The 15,940-nt window shown below is 41.8% G+C and overlaps 2 protein-coding genes across 2 annotated transcripts in view; both read left to right on the top strand.

Annotated features, from left to right (window-relative positions):
* Positions 1-241: 241 nt before the first annotated feature.
* On the top strand, positions 242-2,929 carry thoc3 (THO complex 3; the record flags this gene model as incomplete). The annotated part of the gene is made up of 6 exons (XM_080502053.1): positions 242-421; positions 1,200-1,356; positions 1,467-1,671; positions 1,809-1,970; positions 2,071-2,171; positions 2,610-2,929. 6 exons carry the CDS (start codon positions 242-244, stop codon positions 2,771-2,773), a joined length of 969 nt encoding a protein of 322 aa, XP_080358179.1. The 3' UTR covers positions 2,774-2,929.
* A 1,877-nt stretch (positions 2,930-4,806) lies between these two features.
* The window catches only part of cplx2b (complexin 2b), a gene marked incomplete at its 3' end in the record, with an annotated part of 23,243 nt that continues 12,109 nt past the window's right edge, over positions 4,807-15,940 (top strand). Inside the window, exon 1 of the mRNA XM_080502056.1 lies at positions 4,807-4,854. The remainder of the gene's footprint in view (positions 4,855-15,940) is intronic.

Below are 15,940 nucleotides of genomic sequence, written 5' to 3'. Positions count from 1 at the left end.
ATTAAACGCATTAACTTAAAATAAACTACAAATAATTTACGCCGATGGAATAACTGATGGTTTCTACCCCGAAAACGTTCCATATCATGTAATATGAAAACAAATAAAAGTAAGAATACCGTGTTTTGAAGTTATTTTGAACATTTTGTGAACGGGTTTCCGTGTGCTCTCCGATCCGGCAGGGGGCGGTGCCTCGCTCGCTCTGCAGCAGTGAAGAAGAACAATGTCGTCCTCATTCAAGATGGCGTCGCAGTACTATTTGGAGATGCAGGAAAGCTTTAAAAGTAACAGTAAAAGTCGGGAATTCCCGGCTCATACAGCCAAAGTTCACTCCGTGGCGTGGAGCTGCGATGGCCGGAGGCTGGCCTCCGGTTCTTTTGACAAGACAGCCAGTGTCTTCGTGCTGGAAAAAGACCGACTCGTGAGTACAGGCTCGGTTGATGCTAACATGCTATCGTTAGCCCCGATTCATTGGAAACAGTTTTGAGGAATAAAACCACTATTTTCAATCGTTTTTATTTGATTGAAGATCATAATATTCACTCTATGTAAACAGACTTATTACAGCAACTCAAAATCACAATAACTGCACCGCGATGGTGAGATTTATACGTCCTGAAGACGATGTTTTAAGTTTAAAACCTGTTATTGCACATTATATAGCCCTATTGGCGTGAATAACATATCACTTTATTAGACAGATTTATATGACAAATCTGGGTGTGATTTGCCTTTTGGGACTATGTCAAAACTCTTTGTGACACGATCAAACATCCAATGAGTTTGGCTATAATTTACATTTTCAAATAAAATATAATCCTTAAGAACACGTCTGTAGCTTCTAGTTTTACGGTTGTTTATCCTCTGAGCTTCCTTTATGTATATACAATTCGATATTACCCTTTAAATATTCACTGATGTAGTTAGTTATTACAGCCTTCTATATCACAGCATGAAGTGAATGAACTGATGATTAAAAATAACAGAAAAACCAGCATTGTTTTGTCATTAAAAACAATTTAGGTGAGTTGCTGCTTTTAAATATGATGTAACAAAAATCAAAAGCACTACCTGTTTTTCTCAGAATACAGACCAAAAATGTGTGTTTACTTGGTCTTTAAATATGAGTCTCTTTGTGGTAGATAATGAGGCGCAGTAGATAGATGATCTGTTGTTGTTGTTGTTGTCATCGTGTGCAGGTGAAGGAGAACAACTACCGAGGTCATGGTGACAGCGTGGATCAGCTCTGCTGGCACCCCACCAACCCCGACCTGTTCGTCACCGCCTCCGGAGACAAAACCATCCGCATCTGGGACGTCCGCACCACCAAGTGCATCGCCACCGTCAACACCAAAGGTACCGTCGCCGGAAAACCCCCACCCAAAAAAACACATTCTGCTATAGTAATATGGCAATAGTGGAACCAGTGTGGAGTTTGATCCAAGTTCCCGTATTCTCCACGTCAGGCGAGAACATCAACATCTGCTGGAGCCCCGACGGTCAGACCATCGCCGTGGGCAACAAGGACGACGTGGTGACGTTCATCGACGCCAAGACGCACCGCTCAAGAGCCGAGGAGCAGTTCAAGTTCGAGGTGAACGAGATCTCGTGGAACAACGACAACGACATGTTCTTCCTCACCAACGGCAACGGCTGCATCAACATCCTCAGGTTGTGTGTGTGGGTGTGTGTGTGTGTGTGGGTGTGTGGGTGTGTGTGTGTGTGGGTGGGTGGGTGGGTGGGTGGGTGGGAGGCTCTATTGAAGGGTCCCAGACCTCAGGTTGTGACCCAATGTGCTCCGTCCTCAGCTACCCGGAGCTGAAGCCCATTCAGTCCATCAACGCCCACCCCTCCAACTGCATCTGCATCAAGTTCGACCCGGCGGGCCGGTACTTCGCCACGGGCAGCGCCGACGCCCTGGTCAGCCTGTGGGACGTGGAGGAGCTGGTGTGCGTGCGCTGCTTCTCCAGGTGGGTCTGCCTCCTCGGTCGGGTGGGGAAACGCCCCCCCCCCCTCTATAGGATAAAGATCCTCACCATCTCGTGTGTGTGTGTGTGTGTGTGTGTGCAGGCTGGACTGGCCGGTCAGGACGCTGAGCTTCAGCCATGACGGGAAGATGCTGGCCTCCGCCTCCGAGGATCACTTCATCGACATTGCCGAGGTGGAAACAGGTCGGTCGCAAACTACACAAGCTCACGGCTTCACCAGAGGAGTGAGGAGGAGATTCCAGTGATAGTAATAATAATAATCCATCTTATTTATCAGCGTGTTTCAGGACACCCTGAAGATAACGAACATGTTAAAATCCAGTTAAACAGAAGTTTATAAAACATTCAGGGGCTTGCAAGCAGACAAATCAGCATTTAACATGAATATGCTCGTTGAAAAATATTTCGCCGGACGGCACTCTTTCACAAATTATAAATACGATAGACGAGATGAATCTATAAAAATATATAAATCTCAAAAGCTGTATCGGCCATAAATGACACAAAATAACTAGAAACAATTCCATAGCGAAATTTTTTGGGATAATTTGAGTGAAAACCCCAGTCAAGGTTATCAGACCCTCTGACCTGTTGCCCTTCCCCCCACCCCCACCCCCCCAGGAGAGAAGCTGTGGGAGGTCCAGTGTGACTCGCCCACCTTCACGGTGGCGTGGCACCCCAAGAGGCCACTGCTGGCCTACGCCTGCGACGACAAGGAGGGCAAGTACGACAACAACCGAGAGGCAGGAACCGTCAAACTGTTCGGCCTCCCCAACGACTCCTAAACCCTCCACGAGGCCGCCAGCAGAGGGAGCCAGAGTTCATTCCCCCTTTTCTACACAAACCTTCACACTGTAAACATTGTTTGTTTGTTTTTTTTTATGTTAAATATTGTATGTTTTTTTTTTAAATAATAAAATGCAAATTTCTGTAAATCTTCCGCTCATCGAATCTGTCATGCTTTTATATAAACGTGAAATATTCAGGTTTCTGGTGGACAGCAGTTCAAACTCACACACATGATGGTGCCGCCACTGTGCTTTCTAGTTGGAGGCTATGGGGGACTTAATGTGCCGAAATTAAATAAATACATCATTAAATTAAATGTCATTAATTAGTTAAAATTGGAATAAAAAATATAAAAGTGTCACTATTTAATTAAATGCTGGTCAGCACCAGGGTAGCCAGATGCTGCAGTTTTCAACTATGCTTTGGAGTGATTGGTTGATGAGGAAAGGGGGCGGGGCCTAATTATTGAAGACGCATGAAAGCCCTGCAGAGGTGTGATCTGTGTCCAGACTGCAGCAACACATGATGTGCATGTTTCCTGCTGCTGTACTGAGCCTGCAGGCTTACTGGACACACACACACACACACACACACACCAAAAAACCACACTAATTAGATTTGTCCTTTTTTTATGCTATTTAAAGGAACCACAGCCTAATACAATTACACCCTCCTTGCGTGTGTGTGGGTTTTGTCATGAAACAGCTCCCGGCTGCTTCATGCATGTCCAATTTCTGACATCCAACATGAAGTTCGCTCCACTGCTCACTGAAGCCGTCTTATTATGGGTGTTTCTGATGCCCTAACGTTTTCATGGAAAGTCTTTACTTCTGAGATGTTTTCTTTTCTCGCGTAACCATGGCAACGTTTCAAATTTTCCTGACCTGACAACATAAACCGACCGTTATGTGTTCAGATTGATTAAAAAGACACTTTTGGGAATCTAGAAAAGGAACAAGTGGACGAAGATGTTCACGCCTTCATTTGGTTTGGGTGGCGTTCATGTTTACTTTTGAGACTGGACCAAAGTCCAGTTCTTATTTTACGAATTTAAACACAGGTTTGGTAAACACAGTAAAACTGTACAGATGGCTTCAGTATCGGCTTTATTTTTTTAAAAAGGTCTTTTAAGGCTCCAGATGAATTTAATTTGGTACAAGGAAGTAGAAACGATCCACTGCAGGTCAAATAAATTCATGAAAACACTTGAAGACAGAAAGAAAATCTACTTTCACGAGTTTATTCACCAATGAAAGTTGTATTAATGTGGCGTTGTGAGTCTGCACTTGTGCCATTGTGGTATCGAGCATCAGACAGCCACCACCTGTTCCCTTGTTTACACTGTGTGTGCGTGTGCGTGTGTGTGTGTGTGTGTGTGTGTGTGTGTGTGTGTGTGTGTGTGTGTGTGTGTGTGTGTGTGTCCTGTGGTGAATGAGCCCTCAACAATGACCGTTGATGTTGTGTGTCAATACATTTAAAAACCTATTTCCAAAATCAACATATCAGATATTAAATCTTCCAATCGGTTTGATCTCTATTCTTCACATTGTATTCAATTTAAAAACGGTATTTTTTGGGTAAAATATGAGCCAATTTCTCAATCTAATGAGCTAATTATCTATTAAATCTTACTCTACTTGTGATATTTATCGTTGTCAATGACTTTTCCATTCATTTCTTTTCGGCACGTCACAACTTTTTTGAAACGCGTTGCTGCTTTGAAATTAGATTTTTTTTCTTCTTTTTTTGCAGCGTTTCCAAGGTGATCTGAATTAACGGACCTGATGCTGGTTTGGAAACGCGCGCTCTCTCATTTCTGCGTGTATTTATGCGCGTAGAAAGAAAGAAAAAAATACAAATAAAAGATGCGTCCAAATGTGTCGCCATGTTTTCCTGCTTCCTTTGGAGGACTTGAGATGAGGCTGTGAGGTAATAGAGGAGGAGGAGGAAGAGAGAGAGAGAGAGCGAGAGAGAGAGAGAGCGAGAGAGAGAGAGAGGCAGTCATATTGTGCAGTCATCAGTCGGAGTTCTGGCTGCACACTGGTCGGTTTCCTTTCCTCCGCTCCGGACGCATCAGGTTAGTAAAACCAAACGTACCATATTGTCACGGTGAGGAAGAGGAGGAGGTGGAGGAGGAGGCGCAAGTTCGCTCTTTTGTGCCTGGATCCCTGCAGGGATGGATAAAGGGATGAAGGGATGAAGGGATGGTGGGATGCGCTCAGCGTCTTGCAGGGTTTCACACATTTAGAGGGGGTGTGAGCTTCTTCTATTATATCGTATAATTTATTAATTTAAGGCTCGCGTATTTGTGTGTGTGTGTGTGTGTGTGTGTGTGTGTGTGTGTGTGTGTGTGTGTGTGTGTGTGTGTGTGTGTGTGTGTGTGTGTGTGTGTGTGTGTGTGTGTGTGTGGAGGGGAAAATCCCGCGCGCAGGCTGCAGGTACCTGCACCTGCGGAGTGTTCCAGTGTAACGACCGGAAACACGCGCTCCTCCCTCCTCCCTGCGCAAAATCCATCCAGCCCGGCGCTCCCCTCTTCCTCTCCCTCTCCCTCGCGCTCTTCCTCCTCCTGCCTGTTCCTCCATCCAGGTGAACGCATGGGATCTCCTCCTCCTCCTCCTCTTCATCTTCCTCCTCCTCCGGTTCGGTTCGGCTCCTCTGCAGAGCACGGAGGAAACGCCGATGGAAATTAGTGCGCGTGCCCCTGTGCGCGAACGCTCGCTCAATCGGTGGTGCTGTTGTGTGTGTGTGTGTGTGTGTGTGTGTGTGTGTGTGTGTGTGTGTGTGTGTGTGTGTGTGTGTGTGTGTGTGTGTGTGTGTGTGTGTGTGAGAGAGAGAGAGAGAGAGAATGGGTGATTGCCAATATTCAGTACAGAATATCTGAGTTACTTCACTTCAAAGGAAGGCGTCGTTACATACAGCGGAAAGTAATCATCAGAGATGGAAGTAACTAAATACAGCTACTCTTAATCAATTCATATTTCTGTCATATATGACTGTCATTTCAGGCCTGGTTGGGCATTAGTTATTTCATTTACTTGCGTTTGGCTTTGCTTTGCTCTGTTACGTTTCGGTTTTTTGTGTTTTTATTTCATTTTGTTTTGTGAGCCACAAGTCGGCAAAAAACTTTTTAATCACTTTTTAATTCACATCATGTTCAAAGAACTTGCAGTTAAAGTTTTCCACCTCTCGTCATCAACCTTTACCTCACAGCTGTAGACACACACACACACAATATCACTTACAAAATACAAAAAAATCTTCATATGAAGCTAATATTTCTGAACTATTTTGCATGAAAGTATTAACTTCGACACTTTACTCTTCATTTAAAGGGAGTCTCCAGTTTTAAAAACAGATGTACCACTGCTTTTGTCCATTTGGTGGCAGTAGTGAGCCGGTGGCTTGTGTCCTCGCACCTTGTTTTTCCTTGCCAGTTGTAGATCTTTCCTCCACGTCCATTGTTGTGTCTGCGTACATGAATTCTTCCTTGAGGACACGCGTCATCGTCAAGTGACTCAGTGCGCCCCCCTGTGGTACAAAGTGATATTACAAAGGCTAAATATCCTTTACTTTAAATCCCAGAACAGATCAAAACACAGATTATTTACTTTCTTTGTATTTTACGCAAAATATCGTACATATTGTCTCTCTAACCTGTTGACTATATATAGTAACTTCCTGTTTCTGCAGACTTGTTGTGCTTCAGTATGTTGGTGGGAGTGGGCGTGTCCTCCAGTGTTTGGCGTTAAAACAGTTAAAGTTAGATACAGGACACCCAAATTACCTGCCGAGGAACAGCAGCTTTGAGCCTTTTTGTAATGTTTTATAGTGTGTGACCGTATTTGGTGACTTCCTGATTACTTTCTGTTTGTTTCACATAAAAGCAGATGAAAACGATGCTTTTTGTTTACATGTGCACAAAGCGACAAGTCAATGAAAATGCTTATGTCTGAAAACTCCGGCCAAAGTGGAAAAAACTGGACAAACTCAGTCTGTCCGTTTGCGGTGGAGACGCTCTGTCACAGTGTGGCGGGTGTTTACAGTAAAGGTTCTGAAAACAACAAGTCCCTTTTCTAAATTCAATTCAATGAGACTTGCAACAGTTCCGTTTCCAAAACTTTCCACTCTGTCAGTTTATTTATGGAGTTGAGAAGTTTTGCTTTACGACTGTGTAAAAAAAAAAAAAAATCTCCTCCGCTATCGCCGACCTCTGAACTTTTGTCAGCGGCTGATTTGTGTTAATGGGCCTTTCAGTGATCTCACCCGCCCGATGAAGCGTCGGGTCGTTTGTCCCCGAACAGACGACTCGGCGACGCCTCTCTGACTCACCGCCACTGTTTCTCCCCCATCAGATGAGTCACGGGCAAATATTTAGACGGTTACGGCTTTTTTTTTTTTTTTACTCTGGTTGGTAGAGGAGTTTTTAGAGGGCTGTGGCAGGACGGGTCGCCTCTCCATCGCTTCTACACTGCAATTCGTCGTCTCTCCTGTAGGGGGAAGAATGTCCTTTTTTTTTTTTTTAAAGCATTTCACCTGAACAAAACCACAATTTGCTTTTCAGTAAAAAGTGTCGTCGTCCATTCACGCCCTCACTCTGCGAAATAAATCGGCGATTCATCACGAATCGGCTAATTAATCGGCTGCTCCGGTGATTTTGTGCTTGTCAGGCGGTGACAGGAAGTCACCCGGCGGCGGCGTGACAGCTTCTTTCACCCGCCGAGCCCCCGAACACACGCAGGTCATGAGTTACACTCCGAGCTAAACCTCGTTCAGACGTTGGAACAATCGCAGACAGAAAGACTCGCTTCAACGGTCCAGGTGGAAAAACTTTGAGCAAAGTCGTCATATTTAAATGACCGAACTATAATATAACGAGACTACAAGGTTTATAGTGCTGCAATGAGCCTCGCTTTGGACTCTTAATGTGCAATTATGTGCTGTAGGAAGCTACTTATTTAGCAACAAGAGCCAAATAATGGCTATTAGATCTTTTTTAAACAGAACACATTAATATATGGAACAAAGGAGATTTTACTGTAACTCATGATAAAAATCACATATGAACTTAATCATGATCTTCAAGAAGTGTTCACAGGCGAGTTTTCTAAAATGTTTAATGAAGTGCTCACAGACGATGGTTTTGTGACTTATTCAAAGCTTTTCTAAAGTGTTCACTGGTCTTGAGCTATTTTTTTGCATATTGCATTCACGTAAAAAAAATATCGGTTCTGTTTTTCTCAATTAACAAGATAATTATCTCATAATCATGTATAAAAATGTATTATAAAAAAAATGTGTATCTGTTTTTTTGAATTAATGAAATAATATTTTCTGAAAAAGAAAAAAAATATACAATGCTCTCTGTTTTTCTCGGGTCTGTTGAACATCAGTTTCTCTGGGAACTCGCACGCTTCACCACTATTAGACGATGTTATTTCAGATGCGTCATCATGATGCATTTTTGTTAATGTATTTTTCGAGTCCCATATATTCTGGGGTGATGCTGCCTGTGGGGATTCGGTGGTTGTATACTTCTTGTGTTATTTAACAGGGTTTTTAGTGTCGTTTTCTTTTCTTCTGTAGAATCTCTTTTTCAGTATTTCGTATGCGTTCCCATCTTCTATCTTCATTTCTTACTGTTTCTCATACATGTACTTGATGACTGTTGTCCTTCCTTTATTAGCCGGTAGAATAGTGGTGATTTTTTCTTGTCTTGAGCACAAGTATTGCTTTTTCCTCTTCCATTGCGACGTTGCTGTGAGTAATATTTACTGATTTTATTATTCTGCTTTGTGTCCCCTAGTTCTGGATTTTTTGATGTGCAATTTCAGTGTGGTATCTTTTTTTTTAATAGGTTTAATCCTCCGTTTAAAACCGTTTTTTCTGTTTCCGTGAGGCTTCATTTTGAAAGGTTCCATTGCCATTTTTCATTGGTTTTCCTGCGTTTCGTGCGGCACACTAGAAAAGCAAGATAAAAACGTTCCTGTTTCACTTGTCGTTAAAAAATAAATCTGTAATATATGTCTAAGAGCGACTAAATTAACATATGATTTAATTTGAAAATGTTTGTACATGTGGGAGCAACAACAGAAAAAAACAAAAACATAACAAAAGCAAAGCAAACAAAAAAAAGCAACAGATATCTAAATAAATTGATAGATGGCCCAAAATATCCAAAATAGTTATTTACTCCTGCTGAGTCGTTTTGTTTTTTAGTTTTTTTCCCATTTTACAGCATTTCATTTTTCATTTTCATCTTTTTGGGGAAAAAAAATGATTTTAACACATTACTGTGGATTTTAAAGCAAAAAAAAAAAAAAAATCTATGATTATTATATATATATATATATATATATATATATATATTTTTTTTTTATGAAGCTAGTGATCAGTTTCCTGCGGATGATAAAGCGTAGAGTAAGATTGAAGTGGCCCTTGAATTTGTATATATATATATATATATATATATATATATTTCTTTTAAAAAATGTTATTCTTGCGGTTTTTCAATCTCGCTGGACCATCCATCACTGTACTTCAGCAGTTGGCAGGCATGACAAACCTCCCACCCACACAGCGCCGCCGCCCACCCTGCCAGCACGCCGCCGGCCACTTACCACAGCCCTCTTAACCCTGATGGAGTGAAAAGGAGGAGGGGTTGGTGGTGGTGGTGGTGGTGGTGGGGGGGGGGGCAGTTATCGACAGGAAAAATAGCTGAAGGAAGGACACAAACAACCTTTTCTGTTCAGAGGTAATCCGTCACATTTTCATATCGGTGGACGTCGGTCATTATCTCCCCGCGTCACTGCTGGGAAACCCGGACTCCGTACTCCCGCTTCCAGACGGAGGTCGTCGCACCACGCGTGGACGCACATCAAGCATGTGTTCATCTCACCGTCGCGTTTGTCTCACAGGGTTATTTTGTTACTGCTGATTGTAGAGGGTTGAACAGTCAACAAGACAACACACTTTGTTTTATAGCTGTGATGGAGGGAGAAAACCTCTAATTATATACGTTGACTGATAAAGGTAAACATTTTCCTTTTTGTATTAATAAAATGAAATAGTTTCATGAATGATCAGGTTCTTTGGGAGCTACAGGCCAAAATGAACTTTTTTTTCTCCGTCATTCTTAAAATACTTTCATACTTCTTTGAATTAACGAGTAAAGGAAGGGATTTTTGCAAACGCAATAATTACATTATGATTACTTTCCTCCCTTATTAAACCGTGATTTTGTCTCGTGAGAGTCTCATTAACAACGACGTGTCCTGATGAAGGACAGAGCGGGACCGAGCAGTGTTCAATGCTCGAAAATACCGACATCCCTTTGAGTTCGACTTAGTAAAACGTGACAAAAACATTAGTGTGCGCTGCGCGGGAAGAAATTTATTTTATCCACGGCAAAAAATTCCACCTCAAATCTAAGTAAACAGCGAGAAAGTGAGAAAACCGACCCCCCCAGGAGTGAAGAAAGTTTTACAGACAGTTTTACAGACACGGTCCGGGGCCCTCATGAATCCATTATATTTGACTCGACGTTTCAGACCTGCCGTCTCAATATACCCACTGTTAGCTTTAGCATTAGCACTGCGCGACGACTTGAAAGCAGATCCATTACTATTGCATCGAACTCCTGCTTTCTGGAGGAGTATCGTTAGCTGTAGTTAGCATTATCCTATAGTTAGCGTTGGCCTGTGTTCATTTAACTGAAATGTATATTTTCCTCTTCTTAAAAAGGTCGTTTTTTGTTTTTTTAACGAGTTACTGTGGAAGAAAGTTACAGTTATTGGGAGGAAGATGCTCTATGATCTGGGAGTTTAGGCATAAAAGAAACATTTAACAATGAATGAAGCAGCAACAAAACAGCTGGGAAGCAACCAGCATATGGTGGGACAAACCTTTTTTTTTTTTTTTTTTTACCCATAATCCTTCAGGAGGGCGTTGGAGGCGTGGAGTGAAGACAAACACTCAGCTGAGCATGCATTATGTAGCGCGAGCCTCTCCGAGCACAAACACGCTGCGAGTTGCACAGCTTGCTTTTACTAATTCAGTGTATAGTGCTGCTCCACCAGCTGGCACACACACACACACACACACACACACACACACACACACACACACACACACACACACACACACACACACACACACACACACACACACACACACACACACACACACACACACACTCATCAGTCCAAAGCAAAAGTTGAGCACCTTTTGTTGCAGATTTTTTTTCCAGCTTCGCTTCAACTTCGTTTTCAGCCGGAAAACCAGATTTTATTTTCTCTTCTTGCACCATCATCAGAAAATGTGAAAAATTCCACTAAGAAAAGGAAATAACTCGACAAAACATCTTTTCTATGAGGCTTTGTGACGATTCGTGCAGCTTTAGACTCGTATATTTGTACAAAATCATGTATATGTGTGTACACTCACTGGTATTTAAAATAATAACGAAAAAAGATAAGAAAAAGGTTAGATTTTATGCTTGTATGATGAAAGAAATAAGCATAATGCCAAAAAAGTTGGTACAATTTAAATTGAACAGAGTCAAAGTATATTGAATGTAGTGCACAGCATCATTATAAAATAAGAACATTTTAAATCAAAAGGTTTACCCATTTTTAAAAAGAATTGTCTCTCATCAAGGCATTTTTTGAGGTAAAATGTGTTTAAATTGACAGATTTGACCATTTTATGACAAATCTGTATAAAACTGTAAAATAAAAGATGAAATGAAAAGAAATGCTTACAAATACTTGACAAATATCAATTACTAAAAGACAGAGAAACTGATACCCCTGAAATCTAAATATTTGTGATATTACACTGAAAAGACAATAATATTGAAATGATGAAAGATCAAAATGAAAGAATCAATGAAAAACTGATGTGCAAATAGGAAAAGTAAAAATTTATGAAATATCTTTAAATGACAACAAATATCAAAGTAATATTAAAAAACATAACACATTGAGGTCAAAAAATTAATATAGCAATATATATTACATTAAATTAATATAAGATAAACCTATTCAAACCTGATTAAAAGGGACCCACAAAATGTAAATAAATCCCATCTTTATTTCAAAGAATGTAGAAATAGGTTGAAAAGATAATAGAATAACAAATGAAGAAACACTTTTTTGGTTTCTACTTTTAACCATTCCTTCATGTTTTTATCTTTTATCTTCATGTTTTTAAGCCAATCACCCCCCCCCCCCCCCCCCCCCCCCCACCCCGGCCTGATTTCGATGTCGTCCTCCCTCTTTATTGTCCCACTGAGATACAAATGGGCCGACGCCTGGCTGGCGATGTGTAACCTTCGTCCTCTTCCTCCATCGTCCATCGCCTGCAGGGAGGAGGAGGAGGAGGAGGAGGCGTGCAGCTTCCATATCTGTTGTCCTAGACCTAGAAAGTAGCCGGAGTCACTGAAGTGTGCACATGTGACACGTGTGTGTGTGTGTGTGTACATGAAGTGCAGGCACATCCATCTCGGCGAGCGATCACATCATAGCAGCGGAGACGAAAACACAGCCATGTTACCAGAGACATTAATCTGTTCTTGCAGTGTGCCAGTGACTGATTACTATCGTGCAGTTAGTTACTGAGTTACAGTTACCGAAGTCTGTGGGCTCCTGATTTTTGTCATGGGTGAGAACGTGAGTCTGTCTCGCCCTGTGCTGAAACTATGAGCTTTTGCATTCGCCGGAGCTGGTGGCTTTATGGTTACTGTTTGTTGAAACTCCTGTTTACTGGAAAAGAGGGCGTCCCTATTAATCCTGAACCAACTCCGTCCTCCTGATAGACACATGACAGATGTAACTCTGTATCATACCGGTAGACTCTCGCTGCAGTAGCTGTTAGCATTAGCGTGCTTGACGTCTGCCTCTGTGTTGTTGCATCTTCATCTGTTTCACTGTGTCTTCTTCTCTTTGTAATTAGTCCATGGATTTACAGCATTAGCAGGAATAATTTAATTCCTCAGCCACGCAAATCCTCAGGGACCGTCTGCAAACTGCACAACTGCTCCGACGGCGAAACCACATATCACTATCATGGTGCGATCAAGTGAAGGCTGCAGTGATTCTGGTAACACTGCAGTGAACACCAGTCACGTTATGAGGTATTTTTGTAGTATTGGTCTTTGCTGTTTCAGTTTTGTGTAATTTGCAGACGGTCCCTGCAGCGGGCTGCTCTAGAGAACAATGTTGTTTCTGCAGAAAAGTCAACTACTTTTGACAAGAATGAGCTTGTAGCATATTGCCGACCACACCGATGGGCTCAATGAGGCGACGAGCCACGGGTTGGCCACCCCTGTTTTAGAGCATCTTCCTCCCACTCACTGAGTGAATGAGTCATTACTCTGACCCACACCGTGCTAACAGCTCAGCTAATGTGCTAACTCCATCCGTTCAATCGAATTCAGTGTCCCTTTGTATCAGTGTTTTGGTCTCATCTTTTCAGGCGAGTAGGTTTTTATAACACAAATTCAAAATGCAAGATATCAACTCCATTATGTTGTAAAGTTGTTGGTTTGTTGGCTGAGTGATCAGATGATGGAGGGATGGACGAGTGACATTCAGGATGAATGCAAATAATGGAATCTGATTAAATGTCAGTGAAGAAGGGGCCTCATGTGGAGAGGATCTTTTGTTTCTTTCCGTTCGTTTGTCTTCAGGTTGAATGAGTTTAATATGAAAATGTCACCATGTGGGTTTGTACTCGCTTCTGTTCACCAACACCTCTGAGTCGACTGCTTTGTTGTGATTTTTCAGCATTTATTTACTATGAGCAGTGCTCGTTCACGGTCGTGGCCCGAGGCCACAAGTGTCTATCCACTGCTTCTGACCAGAAGACATGTTAGGTTTTATATAAATGTTACGCAGGATTTCTTCGGTTTGATTCATGTGTGTTGTGATCTTCAGCTTGAAATCTGTTGTATCCTGAAATGAGTAAAGGACCAACTTTGAGGGGTTCCTTAGACCAGTAGGTTCAGTTTTTAATCTTGCAAGATGTATTTAGTAACTTCAGTCAATTACTATTTTACATTTAAACTTTGATTTTCCTTTTTATATATATATATATATATATATATTTTTTTTTAATTTTACTTTTTACTGACAACTTGCATCACAGACTTAGGGAGATTGTCTGTGATGCCCTTCCTGCTACAAAACCTGTCAAACCAGGTCACCATCAAGATTTAACTCAACGCACCACAAGAGGGGCTTTTTTTTGTTATTTTCCAGTTTTAATAATGCTGCTAAAACAGGAAACAAACTTTTTCAATGACCTCCTTCAGCTAAAACAGTTAAATATTTCCATGATTACAGAACGAAGGCAGAAATGAGCAGAATGATCAGGAACCTTGAGCCGGAGGGTTTTGCAGGTCTCACTTTGATCTGAGTTTTAAATGTTCCATGAGACCTTTGGCGCCGTCGGCTTGTTGATTTATTAAACTGTTGGTTCAGCTTGTGACCTTTTGAGGTGAAACATGTCGCGGTTGATTAAAGAGACAAGCAGCTGTCCTGTTATTCCGGTTACATTTGCTCCCCCATTTGCAGGTTAACGTGGCCGAGACTCGTTACCGTAGCGATGGTCATTCAGCTCTCAGCGGAGCGGTAAAATATACGTCACAATTTGGCCCGTCCTCAAATTTGTATCTCAGTGTCTCATGCCATCTTCGTCATTGTCTTTATTTCCAAGCAAATGTACGAGACCCATTGATGTCCCCCTTTGATCCTTCATATCTGACTTGCAGGAAGCTGCCGCTTTAACAAAAACCTATTAAACATCGTCATGAAATAAAATATGCAGGTTGAAATTAGCCCACTCCACACAGACGGCCTCCAAACTCTGAGCAATGAATGAATGGCACTCCTGTCGGCCTCCTTTGCCTTCCAGTCGGTGCTGTGGGAATAACTTGTCACACCGAGTCAAATGAATAAATAAGGAGCTGGAGCTGCAGAACTAGCAAGGCAATTGCAGACATCATTAATTCATTCGCCAGAGTCTGCAACATTCATTCTCCGCCTTTTGGCGACTTTTGCATGTTGTGGCTGAGCAGACGGAATGATTTTATCGAGCAAAAACATCAGGGAACGAAGGAAATGTGTGTTTCGGGTGAGGAGGGATTTAGCCACCGGTCAGCCAACATGGCAACCTGCTGTCTCGCTGCGCAGAATTACTTCTGTGGTCGTTGAATTGGGCTTTGCAAGGTGTGTAAATGACTTTCACTACGTCCAACGAGCTTTTAAAGTGGAGCTTCACCTCTAATATTCCACCGCCCCCCCGTCGTTACTCGGTATTCTGCTGCTCTGTAGTCAGGTTGCTCAGTAACCAAAGGCTAGAGAGTTAAAAAACAAACAAACCCTTAAGTCAACAAAACTCTATTAATTGCGTTAATGTTTTTTTTTAACAAGTTAAATGTTTTAAATTAATTGCGACAAAGCAATTCGTTCATTTCGACCGCAGTAATTTTCAAATACAATTGATTAAAACAATATAAATGTATGACTTGCCCCTGTGCTCATGTACCACTCCTCGTAGGTGTACCACAGTTTGACAATCTAACCGCTTGAGCACTAAAGTCCTTCTGTCCTCTTGACTGTGACCTCATATAAAACTGTCGGATCGATCATGAAACCCAGCTGGTGTTTAATCACGACTGTTATCTGAAGCTTGCTGTTCCTCACATAATGCTGTGCAAACACCGCCTGGAAGCAAAACAATGGTCCCATTAAGCTTCGACTTGTTGTAGTTGGCTGTTCACTTTGTGTTTGTAATTTATAATTATAACATTTAACCTTTTACTTTATAGTATTTTGTCAACAATCGTGTTTTAATCCATTTTGGAGTTTAGATTACTTAGCAATCACAATCAGTGATGCTGGAAAATATGTTGCTCTCATGTGACAAGTTTTTTTCAGTAATGGGTAATCTAACGTGTTACTATTTCTAAAAGAGTAATCTGATTAAAGTTACTTATCCAAGTCGCTGTGCGTTGATGTTGTAGCGTCCTGTGGGCCGCTGGAAAGGAAGAAAGTTTCAGTTTAGTAAACTGGAAGCGTGGATAAGAGCCCGGCTGTGTGCAAAATATGCAACAAAGAATTTACACCCGATTTAAAAACAATTCAACTCTTTATCTCCTCAAT

Source organism: Blennius ocellaris, assembly GCF_963422515.1.
Source record: "Blennius ocellaris genome assembly, chromosome: 9".
In the NCBI taxonomy this organism is placed as follows: Eukaryota; Metazoa; Chordata; class Actinopteri; order Blenniiformes; family Blenniidae; genus Blennius; species Blennius ocellaris.
Note: the sequence above shows the minus strand (reverse complement) of the source record. Positions and strands in the feature narration are given on the sequence as shown.